Source organism: Dunckerocampus dactyliophorus, chromosome 4 (assembly GCF_027744805.1).
Source record: "Dunckerocampus dactyliophorus isolate RoL2022-P2 chromosome 4, RoL_Ddac_1.1, whole genome shotgun sequence".
In the NCBI taxonomy this organism is placed as follows: Eukaryota; Metazoa; Chordata; class Actinopteri; order Syngnathiformes; family Syngnathidae; genus Dunckerocampus; species Dunckerocampus dactyliophorus.
Window position 1 is genome coordinate 7537902 of NC_072822.1, and position 15749 is coordinate 7553650.

Here is a 15749-nt window from a genome sequence, read left to right on the forward strand (position 1 = left end):
TAATAATAGTGTTATAAAAAATATTTATAATTGTCCTAGAAATTATTGCTGCTGAACGATATTATTGTCAACATTATTTTTAGACCATTTCTTCATTAATGTAATGATACTATAAGGCATAATAATGTGAGTACACTGCATCAAAAGCAATAAAGAATATTTAACATTGTAATTGGAATGCCAAAAGCTTTTAAATCAAATTTAACAAACAAGGAAAAAACATAATAAAATAAACAAACAAAAAGACAAAAACACCCCAGTGGAAATAAAATGGACTCCCATCTCTTTTAGCAAAAATTGTCCTTCAATGAAAAATCACAATCAATCACAATACTTCTGATTTTTAATCAGTGTCACTTCCGTTATTGTCAAAATACTGACAAAAAAAACAGAGAAATAGCCCGAAAATACTCTGAAGTTCACATTGTGAGTCAACAGATGTCAGCTCATTTGCATATCCGCTTCCTTGTTTCACTTTTAGCAACACTTTTTATGAGGTGGACGGTTTTGTGGGAGTTTGGTCAAAGCACGCGTTTGAAATGCAGCAAAATGTGTTATACTTCAGGAATCACAGCGAGTGAAACGCGAGTTCCAACGTTTTGCCTTATTTATTTAAATGTCTTTGTCACAAACGTTTTCATGCCACAAAATGACGATGCGCAAATGAGCGGGTATTGACGTCAGACCGTGTGTTGTACACAATAGGCACGAAGAAAGTATTTGACGCTGTTTCCTCTGTTTATTCAATGTGCTTGCAGTTTATTTTCACGTGGCTATGGCTTTAAGTCACCGTAGTCTGTGCGTCATGACCCTCAAAGTAACTGCTGCACTGCCGCTGGTACGCCTGTGAATATTCTCATTCGCTGGCACCCCTTTCAGGAAAATCATCCATTTGCGTTTGCTTGCTTGTTATTCCTCACGACACTCCGTGCGTACACTCGCTAGCGCCAACAAACACGCAATGTCAATATATCGAGGCAGGCAAAATGATCAAGTTCATTTTCATTTATCGTGCAGTTAATTGATTTATTGGTTATCGTGACAGGCCTAGGTGGAGTTTGTGTGTCTGTTGCACCAAAAGTAATCATTCCACTAGTGTTTTCAAATGACATGTTGCTCATGAATCCTTTCCCTGAGTAAGGGATGTCGAAACAAAATCACCAAGGTGAAATATCGCTTTGGAAGAAATGCTTCACAGACCTGTAATTCCCCCCCCAAAAAAGTTTTTCCAATTCTGCTATTTGTTTTTCTCTCTCCAGCTTTAAAGCGTGTTTTGTTGTGTGGGCACATCAGCGGAGGGAACTTATTGATGGTGTCTGAGTGCAGCCGCCTGTCCAAGTTTAAGTCAGAGCTCATTAATGCATCTTATTACTCTTCAGGCAAAGACGTCCGAGCAGCAACAGCCACAAACACATGCACACAAACACACACGAGAGTTTTTGGGGGAAACAGATCAATGGAGAAGCACTTGAAGGAGGATATTGAAGAGAGGAAAGTGCTGTTATGTCCCAATGCACACCCAGAATCTAAATAAGTGCAATGGTCCAAGTACAACTTTTTTACATGAGAATACACATCACCTGCTACCACCACCATTTATTCCACAAACAAGCAGAATTGTATTAAATAAATATGTATTTAAAAAATGTAAAAGAAATTATAATTTCTTTAAAAAAAAATCTTACAATAAAAATGCTATTAATTTGGTCCATAAACATGCAGAATTAAATTCTAATAAATATACTTAAAATAAATACAAAAAATTAAAGTTATCATTATTTGATCCTCAAACATACAGAATTTATAATAAATACGTATAAAAGAAATAACGGCAACAAATGTCATTCAAAAACATTTGATCTACAAACATGCACAATTCTGAGATGAAAATAAAAAAGAAAATAAATAAAAATTTGTATTTTGAGCCATAAAAGTGTAGAATTTCATTCAAATTAATTATGTACAAAAAATAAAAACATTTCTAAAATTGCAATTGATAAAAATGTGCTACATGAATATGCAAAATCTTGAGATGTAATGTAAAAGTGTATACTTGTGCCCTGTACGAAAATGTAATTGCACCTCAAACAGTCAAACGCCCCATACGTCAGTAAATTTGGATTCCAAACTAAATTTCCCCAGGGAAAAAAAAATGCCAGAAAAGTTAAAAAAAAACAAAAAAACTTGGAGTCCTAGCAAGATTAATGTGATGTCACGCAAGGTATCAGCAAATCTCCTGAGACACCAGTGTGATGATAACCATTGAACCTGAATGCGAAATAAGAACTCACCTCAATATGAGCAATATTTGTATTTAAATATAAAGTACAGACACTAATTAATATTGTTTCATATTATAGTTATTATAGTTTCCTTTCTCTGAGGGTGAGTCATTTTAATTTATTTTGGTTTTATTTCATTTTTTGTTTTTCTTTTTACACATTTATGAATGTTGCCTAAAAATTGCCTAAATAATGTCCATAATAAAGGTTTTATGATGGTGACTGTTTGAGCCTGAAAAAAAATTCATTTAACTTCCACTATTTGCTGGGGCAATTTGATTCTAAATCTGAACAAAATTCTGTGAATTAAATTTTTTTATTTTTTTTTTAAACGGTATCCCACAACAGACTGTGGGACTATCCACTCGGAAACGTTTTCAGGTCAAAATGACAAATGCCCTGAAACGTTTTTTGTTGTTTTTTTTAAAACGGCTTGCCATTTTTGTATAGATGGCCGAACCGCATTGTTTCAGAATTGATGATGTCACTGATCAGCCACCACCCCATTTCCATCATGTGACCAGAAGTGAGCTTTGACGCCAAGCCAACGTAGTATCTGAAAACTTTGACGCACATGACTCACCTCAGTCAACATTCTCCTGATATTTTGTTGTCTTTTTCTCCATCATGACTCGTAGGAGTAATCCCACTTCGTCGCAAACTCTGGAAATCTGAAGACGACGGATTTATGTGCATGGGTTCTTTCCTCGTCTATAGTTTGGTGTGTCGCATGGTTCGGTCTGCATCTCCGTTCCCGTCTGGATGCAACTATTTACTAATCGGGCACAGTGTGGACGCCAATTGTTTTCACAAAAAAAATCCCAGGAACGTTCTCATGCGGACAGGGCCCACGTTGAAGATTTCTGCTAAAATACGTGATGTCAGCGACACTACCATGTAGCCACCCATCATCATGACATAAGGACGTGTGTGATGTCACCCAGGAAATTTCCCCAAAGCTTAGACCCGTGGCTTGATCAGTAACTAAAAATGAAAACCAGAGTAATACACACCATCTTCTGTCTATCGACCTATCTATGGGTGCTTTTAAACAGAGCCCTTGCGGCGTTAAAATGACATCATGTGACAAACCCAAAATGTCCTCCGCTTTTGAAGACTTTATGCTGCGACACAATGCACTGTGTGTGCCTGTGTCGTGGTTCTATTTGTGTGTAATTGAAGTCAAATATGTGAATAAAGTTTCCACAGGACATTCCAGTGCAGCTGGCAACTGTTCAGTCCATCAGCTCCTGCGTGTGTGTGTGTGTGTGTGTGTGTGTGTGTGTGTGTGTGTGTGTGTGTGTGTGTGTTTGTGCCCAACTTTTTTTTTTTCTCAACAAGGCCTCTGTGTGTATTGATATATGTCAAAAGGGTGATCCCATAATAAGCGACAGCTATCATTAGCACTTCCTTTGTCTCCGAGGGCCCTATAATCTGGCTAATTAAATCTGAAAATGTCAATATACAATTTAATCTGCTTGATTGGCCCGTCGGGCAGGAAGGGGTTCGCTGTCATTCCCATGACCGTAGAAAGCCCAACAATGACAGCCCATCAGACCAGTTCATTCCAATGGACCGCCTTTTCATGTTGATGCTAAGAGAAATAAATTTCCTCCCGAGAAGTGTCGGAGAATGACGGGGAAAAAAACGTGGCAAAAATCAGCGTAGGCTCTGATTGAAAATGCAAAGTAGTAATTAGCCCTTAATTGAGGGCACATGCTAATCTATGTTAGGGCATCTGCAATTCCACTCACATTTCCACGTTCTGGACTGATTAAAATTGTAAATAATCAGTTCGTGTGTGTGTGTGTGTGTGTGTGTGTGTGTGTGTGTGTGTGTGTGTGTGAAAATCTTTCAATCCTGTTGCAGCAAAATGAAGCGCACGCTCTGTGATTTTAACAAGACAGGAGGGCAGATAAAGCACATTTAGGAGAGCGTAAAAAAAAGGAAAAGTGCTTCCTGGGCAAAAATGTTCACCGTTTCCACGGTGGGTTTAATTGAAAGGAAGAAACAAGTACAGCAAAGAAGGATCGTTTCTGCAAGGTTTTTTTTTTTTTTTTTACAACTCAAAACTTTCACGGTTGCCTTCTCTTCCCTGAAGAAAATTTGTTATTCTCAGAGCTTTTGCCCTTCCAGGTGATGGGAGACAACGGAATAAGAATGGGCGAGAGGAAAGCAAACACACTTCAGAGGAAGAAAACAAGCTTTGAAAGGCAACTGCTGCCATAAACCAAGTGTGACATAAATAGTGGATGAGCAGCACTAAGGAATGCAGGGTCGCAGTGAGCAGAGACGTTTAGAGCCACCTGCTTCCCTAAAAAAAGACACTCCTAGCCTAGGATCACCTCAGACTGCCACTCTGTCCAGCAACAAATGCACCTGCACACATCCTGGATTTTACTTAAAACAAACAAAGTGATATCCTGTCCTAAGTAATATCAGTGGAACCTCGGTTTTTGTCATCAATCTGTTCCAAAAGGCAATTTTCCCCATACAGGAAATAATGTAAATCCAATTAATGCGATGCAGACACTCACAAATATGAACAGAAAATGCATTACATAGAGAATAATTTGTGCCGTTTCCTGTTGGTGGTCGACGGCCGCTAGAAAAGTAGCTAACCGTGTGAGCTGCTTGCTAACCGCCAATAAACAATAGAAGAAGAAGCTAATCGGCTTTAGGGCGCCATTACGGAATAAGTTAATCTTCGTAGAGGAGGAGGAGTAGGACGAGGAGGAGGAAAATACGACGGCGGGAGCAAGGATACAAAAACGCTCCTGCCGAAAGCGGCCAGGGCGAGGCACGGTCAGAGGAGTGAATATGCGTGAGTCACTTCATTTCTTGTGTCCCACCTAGTAGGTTGATCGAACAAAATTTGAACTTTGAGAGTCTTTAAACATGAGAGAAATGTGAGAAAATGTCCATGCCTGTGTGGGAAAAGTGTATAAAGTGTACGGTGAGGGGTTTTACAGCCTTAAAACATATATAATAATTGTAAAATAAATAAAGTTGGCTACTTCACAGATTTCACTTATTGTGGGCTATTTTGGGAAATTACCCCCAGCAATAAATGAGGGAAAACTGTATTTTAAATCGTTTTCAAACTAATTGTGGTCAATCTATATAGCATATATAGCCATTCATACAATACATTACTTAAAATTGTTTTCAAGTTTAAAAAAATAAAAAAATAAAAAAATTTTAAAGGTGTGGCGCTTTTATTTTGTAGTGGGGCACCGCAACGATCAATTACATGTAGCGGAAACCTTGAAGTGATTCCCAGCACATTTTTCCACAGTTTGACTCTCACCCTTTACGTGCATGAATGCAGAGTGCTTGTTCTGAACTCCTGTTGCCATGTCTGTGTTGTACTGAGCAGCACAATGCTTGCCAGGGTGTGAACGTAGATCCATTTCCCATAGAGGATGTGATGCGGTTGGTGTTTTTAGATTAAAAGCTAGTTGAGAGTGAATCGACAGCATCTCTGCTGGTTGCAACCAAGGAGTGTAATCCATTTTAACGCAATCGCTTCGACACACACTTCAAAAACAACACAATTTCCACACAATTTAGAGAATTCTTAATCATCCATTGGTATGCCCATCCCTGTAAAAAAGCCAGACAGTCCAGTGATTAGCATTGGTGATATTAGAGCCATTAGTGGTTTGAGTTGGTCCTTCAAGGATACATGAACAAAGCAGAGGTGGACACTACAGAGAGAAGACCCTCCAGCACGGAACCGAAACCCACAACGATGACATGGAGCAAGAAAAGAACGGCCAAGAAAAAAGTAGAGACCACACGGAAACATCCTGCGGTGCTTTGCTTCATCAACTTTGGAGGAAGGAGTTTTCTAAAGGCTCCATATTAGAAGCAGATCATGTACAGAAGATGACCTCATTAAAGTTCCTTTGCTCCTTTTGAGTTATTTTAATTGCAAAAGTATTACCCCAGCCTAGACATAATAATCCCCCACTCAGACTTATCTAAACTCCAAAAGAATGACTCACATTTAAAAAAACGTCTGCAATGCAAACCGCTGTGCTGAAATGTTAATAGAAACAATATTCATCTCTCAGCGAGAGGCTCTGCCTAATATGGTGTACAATTAAGTTGATGAATGGGCTTTTAACAAACTGAGCTATTGTTAACAATCGTGAGAGGGCTAATTCATCAAGATCTTCATGGTTTTACTTTGGAATGAAGGGACGGAAGAAGAGGGGAGGAAAAAAAGACAAATGAAAGGGATTAAAGGCCGACATGACAAATGACCGGTTATATTTTATTTCTGTTCGTCCAGATACAAAGCCAAATGGCCGATAAAAGAGGTTTCGCGATAGCCAATTGGCAAACTGCATCGCTTTGAATAAAATCTGTCAGAGAATGCAACAGCCTGGCATTTCTCGGAGGGTGAAATAGCACCCTCTAGTGGTGAATCGAATATCACATAACACTACACCACATCATTTGGCATGGCATCAACCATGCCATGTTTCTGGACATGCCATGGCTGGCTCCATTCAGCGTTACGGTAAAGTAATCTACGTCTCATAAGTGTAACAGAATACTGCATATGACTTGTCTTTCAATATTTTTAGACTAATAATAGGCCATAGTCAACCACGAAACAGCAATCATTTTTTAATTAATTAATAATTAGTAAACTATAGTCTTTTTTTAATTAATAATTACTATTAAATACTATTAGAAATTATTGCTATTCTTATTATTATTATTAGTGTTGATTGTAATTATGTTATTAATAACATTATTAGTAAAATTATTATTAATTATAATATTGAATGAAAGAAAGAATGAATATAATTATTTATTATTTTCATTTACTAATATTATCTCATTTTCATTGCATGTGGTGTATTCTACTGTGTTGTTTTTTTGTTATTATTTTGCTCAATTTTTATTGTATTATTAATTATTTCATTATTTAATTTTATTATTTATTTAATTAATCTTTTCTCTTTATATTGGTTAAGTTTTGGTACACTCACATTAGTGATATTTGTTTTTTTGCTTTGTATTCAACTGCAATCTATTTGACTTTATATGTGACTTTTTCTATTAAAAAAAAAAATTTCAATTGAGTTTTGTGTTAACCCAAATATCACTGTGGTAAGCCGCAGGCCCTCAAAGAAAATCTGTGTCACAGCAAAAATAGTCCTCAAAAAATAGTACTCAAAGATGAAGATAAACGAGTGTACACTCAAAAAGCCCAAAAGAAACGAATAGACTACTTTAAATAACATTGCGAGGGTGCCTAAGAACATCCATTATGGCAGGGAACCATGACAACATGAAGAAAACAGTCAAAAACCAGTCACACTGCTCCCCACAATTATTTAAGGGACAGCAGCAACAACGAGCATGCAGACAAACTAAAAGAACTCACCAGTTTGTTCTCCTGCAAGTACAGCTTCTGCAGTTTGGGGCATCCTTTGGCCAAAGCCACCATGCCGTCATCACTGACGCCGTAACATTGACCCAGGTGAATGTCCTTCAGCTCACTGCAGCGCTCTCCTATCTGATGGACATGGAAGGATCATGCCGGTGTCTTGTTTGTCAGAAGACTACATATGGCTCCAAATGGATACCTTTATAAGCGCCCTGTCTGTCAGCTTGTCCTGGTTGCCTACATGCACCTTCACCAGCTGAGGGCAGTGTGCAGCCAAGGCAGCCAGGGATGAGTCTCCCAGCTGCTTGCACCTGTACGCCGTGTACTTCTGCAGACCTGGACAGTGAGAGGCCAAAGCCGAGACGCCGTGGTCGTGGACCCCCCTGCAGTCTGAGATGTTTATCTCCGTCACATTCTGCCTCCGAGAGGCTATTTGCACCAGGAGATCATCGTTTACCTGGAAAGACAAGGAAAAGTCTGAGTCAGCGGGTGTGAGCCCTACAAAAGCATCAAAGCGCTCCAGTTAGCTCCAGGTTAAAACATCTGGGGCTGTAGGCAACACGATGGTGTCGTTTTTTTACTAACTCCACAAGATCGTAGCATTTGGTGCATCATGACGGGTCAGCATTGAGCAACTTTACTGTATCTACCTCTGCATGCGCTTTACAATGTTGGTTGCGCTACCCAGCTGTTGATGTGAAACTCATGCGTGTTACACTTACCGTACGATGAACTCATCAGCGGTATTAATGCTGACTGAGCAGTTTCCTCCTTAACGCTATTACAACATTGGTTCTGTTGCTGCTGTGTTGTGCGATATACTTGCTAATAAATGCCACATTCTTCTTTCCACTTTCTCAGGCACTCCCGCCATGCGATTATCAACGTTAAAAGTTCTCTCTGTTACCAATTAACGACCCGTCGTCTTTACGGTTTAGCTAATTAAACTCCCACGTCATTCACATTTGCCTGAGTGTTGACTTACTTGTTGTAGGCCACTGAGGTCAATTTGCTTCCAGAATTGGAAGTCCAAGCAGAGATCCCTCCAGTACTTGCAGACTAAAGAAGCACACAGGCAGCGCTCCTTCACCGTCAAGTTTGAGAGAACCTGTGGTCAGAGAGAAGCCAGCTTGTCATCAAACCCACATAATTGCATCTTTCAATACAAACACCCAAATTAGAGGAGTGCTGGATGACGTCTGACCTTAAGAAGAATGGAGGAAGGCAGGTGGTTGATACTTAAAGGGTCAGCAGCATCACAACCTTTGACTTGGCAGTCGTCGTAGTTCTGCAGGCTGGAGGGGGACATCTCCAAGCTATGGGGCGGACCGACCTGGCCATCAGCCGGTGTGGAGGAGGAGGATGGAGAAGACGAGGAGGAGGAGCAAGAGGGAAGTGCGCAGAGTGGAAGGTGGCAGTGGCCAGTTTCAGAGTTCGTAGAAGCCTCTCCAGCACTTCCTCCCACTCCGCCGTTCTCCAAGCCCCCATCGGGGGCAGCAAAGGCACAGCGTGGCTGCTTGTTGCAAGGGGTGCACCTCTGGACCTCTGAACACTTCCTCTTACACACCTGTATACAAGGAGCCACACATGTATCAGACATGTAGAAGCTGGTTATACACGTCATTAGTTACACTCTCACAATATAAAATACCTTTATTTAGATCATACATGATGACAGATGACAACAACGTATACCACCACCATAGGCTACGTTCACACTGCAGGGCATGGTGCCCAATACTGATTTTTTTTTTTTTTGGTTTAAATCCAATATTTTATGTGGCCATTCAAATTACCAAACAAATGCGACTTGTTAATCTGAAAAGTGACGTACACGCGCAAAAGCATGACATCGCTCGCATTTCTGTGTGTTTACGGAAGTAAAGATCGCTGCATGTAGGTGCTCTGGTGATGTGCCATACCACTGATTTCACTTCCGATCCGATACTGGGTAAAATTCAGGCTGGTATCGGCGATACCGATCCGATACTATGTGCGAACTCACCTAATGTGTCTGGTAAATTTGAAAAAGTAGTGTACAGTATTTCAAATCATAGCATAAAGAATACAAGACATAGTAATTACTGATTTATTTTAAACCCTGGAGTATATTGAGGTAGTGCGGTGATTGACAATACACTAGGTCCCCAATTTACAAACATCCGACTAGCGAACACTCGCGGATACGAACACAAGCCGACTGGTCTATATTTTATTTTATTTTGCCTTGTAGTCGCTCAATCAGTATTTATACTGCTACTGTACATGCTTGACCAGTAGAGGGCACTGTGACACTGCTAATGGGACCAACAGAGGCAGCCTTGAGCTAATGAGACCAACAGAGGAAGAGTTAGACGCTGGGGAGATACAGTGTAAAGCTCAATGGAAAGCTAAATTATACAACCCGGACAGAGCATGTGATTAAAGTTTATGAAGAGTTAATAGGCCTGCTTAATTCTACACCACCCACAGAACACTACCTCTTTTAGAAGAGTCTAACGACGACTTGTCCTTTTTTTCAATAACTCCTCCTCCTCCTCCACCACAACAACGTATGCTCGACCACTCCTCTTCAAAGGTGAATAACATTTATCATTACGTATTATTATATAACTTTTATTATTCTTTTTTTCATTAATTATCCTCGTTTAATATTACTACTGCATCCAAACTCATATTTACATACATACGCATATACTGTATATGTATACACGAACATGTAGTACCTATATCATTGGTAATATTACATTTTCCCCTACTTAAGAACGATTCAAAGAAGATGAAGAAGAAAGAGGGCAACAACTTGCTGCCACGTCTGTTCCGAGGTGCGCGTGGGTGGATGTCTGAGGCAGGAGTGTTGAGACATTGACGAGAGCTGCTTCACTGACACCTTTTAAAAAGAATTTTCGGATGAGAATATGAACTTTTGCCTACATCGGTAAGTACCTTTATCCAAGTCTTGCACAATCAACCACGCCTTTCGATGACTCCCTACATCAGTGAGTACCTTTAAAGTCTCGGCAAGCACGGCAATACACGTCTTTCGATGACATATAGGTCGGATATCTGTGACCTGACCGTTTATACTGCAGTCGCATCGCATACACATCGGATTTATATCCACATACAAATGAGGCTTGAGTCACATTTGAAAAAAATCGGAATCGTGGTGTTCACGCTGAAATGAAAAAAAACAGATACAGGTCACATATGAGCAAAAAAATCTAAATTGACCTGCAGTGTGAGCGTCGCCTTAGGGGCCTGGTTCAATGGATGGTTCACACTCATTTTTAACAGATAGGACATGCTTAGTTTCCATTTTTGTAGGATAAAGTTCGTTACCATCTCGGTGTAGTCAGGTACAGGCACAGGAATGGGTACAGTCACAGACACGCCAGCAGTCCGAAACAGAGCAGGCGGTGGAATCAGTTTAGCCGGAACTGCTGACAACAGGCTCCTCCCCTGGCCCTCCCAAATAGTTAACTCTGGCGAAGTGAGCAGGAACTTGGAGCAGTCCTCAGGAGAAGCGAGCGTCACGTACCGCTCTGCGAGCTTGGAGGCAGCTACCGCTGCGCCGATGCCGCTGTTATTGCCGTTGACGCCGGTGGGCTCCAATGGGTCGTTGTCGTCGTGGAGGCCACCGACAACACCGCCGCCGCTGCTGCTGATGCTGCTGCTGCTGCTACCACTGTGGACGATGAAGCAGAGCATGCAAGGCCCCTGCAGGAAACAGTTCCTCTTCTTCTTCTTCTTGTGATGCTGCTTGCGAGACCTCTTCTTCAGGCGGTAACCATTTTTCGAGAGAAGATGGCCCATATAGATGACTCAAAAAAACTCTAAAGTGGATGGAGATCAGAGAACATGTGTTTATCGTGGTAAGAAGTTAAACAGGTTTTGAGTACAATATATAATTGCACAATTTACAATTTGACACAGAGAAAAATACACCTCTAAGGACTACATTTATCTCAGTGTGATGCAGTACCACAATAACAACCACATTTTTAAATTAAGCAACTCTCTGACAGTGTCTGTCAATTTCTTGCATTGCATAGCCTTATTAGACTGGTCATGTGTACCTGCAATAATAGTCTGGCACAGAAACAGTCGCATGGTTGCTACCGAATGACAACAAAAATATGTAAACAGAGAACAGGTGGTCAAGTTGATGCACATTCACCAACAAAGCAATACTATAGTGACGATCTACCATTGTGAGGTAGCTTAACATTTTCTACAGCAACATTACAAGCTTTAATGCATGATAAAGACGGGCCATTATATCTGCCTTAACAGGCTAGCTTTGCTCCATCTTCGGATGCTAAACTAGCTGTAGCGCTCTCTCACCAGTTTGCACGGTGCTCCCACAACTTGGCGCAGAGCTCACATAATAGTCCTCTTCTGCCTGGTCCAGATGCACGCTGACAAGCCACGCAGAGGAGAGAAGAGGAGGCAAGGAAGCCTGCTAGGGTAACAGCGACGCGTTTACCCAAACAGTGGCAGCTGCGGCTGTGCTGCTGTTGCTGCTCTTGAAAACACTTCCGCATTAAGCGGGCATAGCGACGGAAGCCGACGAGGTGCGATTCGTCTACTAAGTAACTTACACTCGAAGTTGCATCTTATAGTATTTTATTGTAGTTTTGTGTGAATTTGCTTGTATTTTAATGATTTTTGATGCAAATGTACCAAAAACCGTATACAAGTGTAATCACTTTTTATCATTGCTTTATTTATGAAAAAAATATTGCCTGGGAACGCACGAACATAGAAGATGTCGCAAATAAACAAAAATTTACAGAAATACGATATAAACACAAGGTATAAATAAGTGCGTTATACAATTCAAGGAGTTAAAAAGTTTAGTTGTGACGTGTTGGAGCAGTTGGGCGTGGTTTCATAGCCTCCAGCCAAAGCTTTAAAAATAACACGAAGAAAATGGCAGACGACGCAAAGTTGCCAATAACTCGACAAATCGAGAAAGAAAGCCGTGAAAGTGGAGCTCCTCCAGCGGACGTGCACCTCCAAGCTGTAGAAGATTGTTGTATTTATGACCGGCACGGAATGTCGATCCCGTTCAAGAGTTTATATCAAGACAGGAAGTCCATCATAATATTTGTGCGGGTAGGGAATCAATTTGCATTTTGAAATGTAATATACCGTATTTACCTGTGCGTTTCGAGCTTTCGGCAAAGATGTCCCAGCTTGCCATGGAAGATGGGAGAGATCATAATCATAGGTGAAAACAAAAAGAGGACTGACAATTGCTACATGTGCAGGAATTTCTTCTTTCTAAATACTGTACATGAATGTGTTTGTATTTTAACATTCTCCAAATGTTCCTGCAGAATTTCCTGTGCTACAGCTGTAAAGAATATGTGGATGACTTGAGCAAAATACCCAAAGAAGTGCTAGAGGTGCGTCCTGAGCTTTTTGGACATGCAAACCATGGATTATTCTATCCCTAGCCTAGTGCATTTCACACAGAAAGGTGGGACATTGCTATTACAGTGTGTGTTCACACAGCAACTTGGCTTCCTGCAATAATTATATGCATTACAACGTCTGGTGTGAAGTATAAAAATACTTGTCAGACAGCGACAATCGAAACAACTTTGAACCCTGGGCCCCGGCATTTGGGGAATATGTCTTCTGGCTCTCGAGCCCTAGGTTCCCTACCCCTGGTCTAAACGAATGAAAAGCAATTGAATCAAGTGCCTATCCCTCCTTGCACAGTCTGATTATAAATACAAAAAGATTCATCTAAAATGTAATGTGTTTTCTTACTGCAGGGTGCTGAGGTTAGTCTTGTTGTCATCGGTCAGTCTGCTCATCATCACATAGTGGTAGGTACTTTCCTATTCTTATATACAGTGGATCCCCGCTTATGTGCGATTCAGCATTCGCATAGCTGCAATTCAGCTGCTTTTTGGTCCAAAAAATGTTTTCTAAACACGCCGAGTCATGCTTTTTCTCTCAGGAAATTTTTGCAGAAAACATATCTCACTCACCGTAAATTGGTAATAATTTATAAGTATGTCATAATTACAGCTCATCTCAGACTGTTAACCAGACAGGGGACAGTTATAGACCTAGTCTGAAAACCAGGCTCTGTTCTATCAATCATCATTATCATTTATTAGTGGCGAGTACCTATACATTTTATAATCCATCCATCCATTTTCTATACCGCTTCATCCTCATTAGGGTCGCGGGGGCATGCTGGAGCCTATCTCAGCTGACTTCGGGCGACAGGCGGGGTACACCCTGGACTGGTCGCCAGCCAATCGCAGGGCACACATAGACAAACAACCATTCACACTCACAGTCATACCTATGGACAATTTAGAGTCGCCAATTAACCTCACCTGCATGTTTTTGGGAATGTGGGAGGAAACCGGAGTGCCCGGAGAAATCCGTCTTGTTGAACATGCAAAACTCCACACTCCACACTCCACACAGAAATGCCCAAGGGGAGAATTGAACCCAGGTCTTCTCGATCTCCAGGCTGCTCCTGTATTGGCCAATGTGCTAACCACTAGACCACCGTGCGGCCTTTATAATGTAAAATACATTTAGTAATTGTGTGAGGCATAATACGGGGCTTGAGGATTATGCACTTTAGCTTGTTAATTTGGTTGTTATTCCAAAATTGTAGAGAACGTCAATGTCGAGCAAAGCAGGAGAGTTTGGGGGGTAATGTCTCGAATCCAGGCTTTATTGAATCCAGGCTTTATTAAAGTGTAAAAAATAGCCATTTTTATGGTTGTTTCCATGATTTATGGATTTTTTACTATTCGCGAGTGATTTATATATCAGGGATTTACTGTGTATTATAATTAAACAACTGTGTTCATGTAACATCCAGTCATATTATGTCTGCTTTAGCCTTTCTGCTCGCAGACAGGCTATCCTCATGACATCTACGTTGACCCCCAAAGGATCATTTACCAGAAGCTGGGGATGAAAAGAGAAGAGAAATTTACAATCTCAGGTCAATGCAATAAATAACTGTGAGTGTAAATTCTACCATCTGTTGATGCAGTGAATAATTAACATTTTGTTGGCATGTGCAGCTCAAGCAAGTCCTCATGTGAAGTCCGGTGTCTTCATGGGGCAATTGAAGAGCATATGGAGAGCTATGACTAGTCCTGCGTTCGACTTCCAGGGTGATCTTCATCAGCAAGGTGGAGCCATCATCGCAGGGCCAGGTAACGTTTCTTTAACTTCTATCTCTGTAGATCAATCCACCATTCATGCTGACTCATTTGCAGGTTCTCAAGTACATTTCTCCCATTTCGACATGAACCGTCTGGACCACATGCCCATTAACTGGCTCCTGCAACTAGCAGGAGTTCAACACATTGTCAACTTTAGTGAGAAGGCAAAGGTCATCCATGTGTAGCCAGCCGGCAAGCCCCAAAGAGGGCCTCCTTTGCGCATCTTAATTAAGCTTAGTAAGCCAACGTATTTGGACGAAGGGTTTGGGAAAAGTTTATCATTGACAACTTCTGTTTAAGATCCCAGCATGGCTGCAGAATTGTTGACATAAGTCTTGCATTTCTTTGCACAAGATTCAAGAACAACCCTTGTTTTCATTCCAGAGATATTTAAATAAAGCATAGTTTCTATTTCTTGGTTGTAATTTATTATAATTATTACAGTATTTTTTAGTAGGTTTTAACACACTATTTGGACTGAAAGACCAATATTATAAATTTATACAAAATTCATTTGTATAAAACCGAATTGAAAGAAGGCAAGATTGCTGTATTATCATTTGTAATTTAAAATGTTAGCATTTTTTTAAGCTATAACTTAGATATCATGGCTAGTAAAAAAAAATATTAACAAAATCCAACAAAATAATAAAACAAGTACTACTAATCTTGTCATATTGACATATAAAATGCATAAGTTTAATTTTCCCATCTGCATAAGAGTATATACTGTATTTCAAATGTATTAGATATGGTACAGTAGATCATGATGTCACCATTATTGCATGGAGGCATTAAACCTGCCCCTGCCTGTGTGCACGTCACCAACACCACCAACAC

The 15749-nt window shown here is 40.5% G+C and overlaps 2 protein-coding genes across 5 annotated transcripts in view; one reads left to right on the plus strand and one right to left on the minus strand.

The window, feature by feature from the left end:
• The window catches only part of fbxl17 (F-box and leucine-rich repeat protein 17), a 280850-nt gene extending 268612 nt beyond the window's left edge, over positions 1-12238 (minus strand). For both annotated transcript variants that reach the window (XR_008570043.1, XM_054773275.1), the window contains exons 1-6: positions 12040-12238; positions 11035-11528; positions 8897-9259; positions 8678-8800; positions 7892-8149; positions 7690-7821 (exon numbers count right to left, since the gene is read on the minus strand). Coding sequence is in view for 1 of the 2 variants with exons in the window: in XM_054773275.1 (XP_054629250.1) it covers positions 7690-7821; positions 7892-8149; positions 8678-8800; positions 8897-9259; positions 11035-11508 (1350 nt within the window). In the remaining variant the exon portion in view is untranslated. The remainder of the gene's footprint in view (positions 1-7689; positions 7822-7891; positions 8150-8677; positions 8801-8896; positions 9260-11034; positions 11529-12039) is intronic.
• A 366-nt stretch (positions 12239-12604) lies between these two features.
• On the plus strand, positions 12605-15304 carry prxl2c (peroxiredoxin like 2C). Of its 3 annotated transcripts, XM_054773833.1 has the most exons (6): positions 12605-12813; positions 13038-13106; positions 13482-13535; positions 14578-14683; positions 14766-14900; positions 14964-15304. In XM_054773833.1, exons 1-6 carry the CDS (start codon positions 12628-12630, stop codon positions 15092-15094), a joined length of 681 nt encoding a protein of 226 aa, XP_054629808.1. In that variant the 5' UTR covers positions 12605-12627; the 3' UTR covers positions 15095-15304. The 3 variants fall into 3 exon arrangements, with proteins under 3 accessions (XP_054629808.1, XP_054629806.1, XP_054629807.1); XM_054773831.1 differs by having other exon boundaries at positions 14766-15304; XM_054773832.1 differs by having other exon boundaries at positions 14593-14683; positions 14766-15304.
• Positions 15305-15749: the final 445 nt, after the last annotated feature.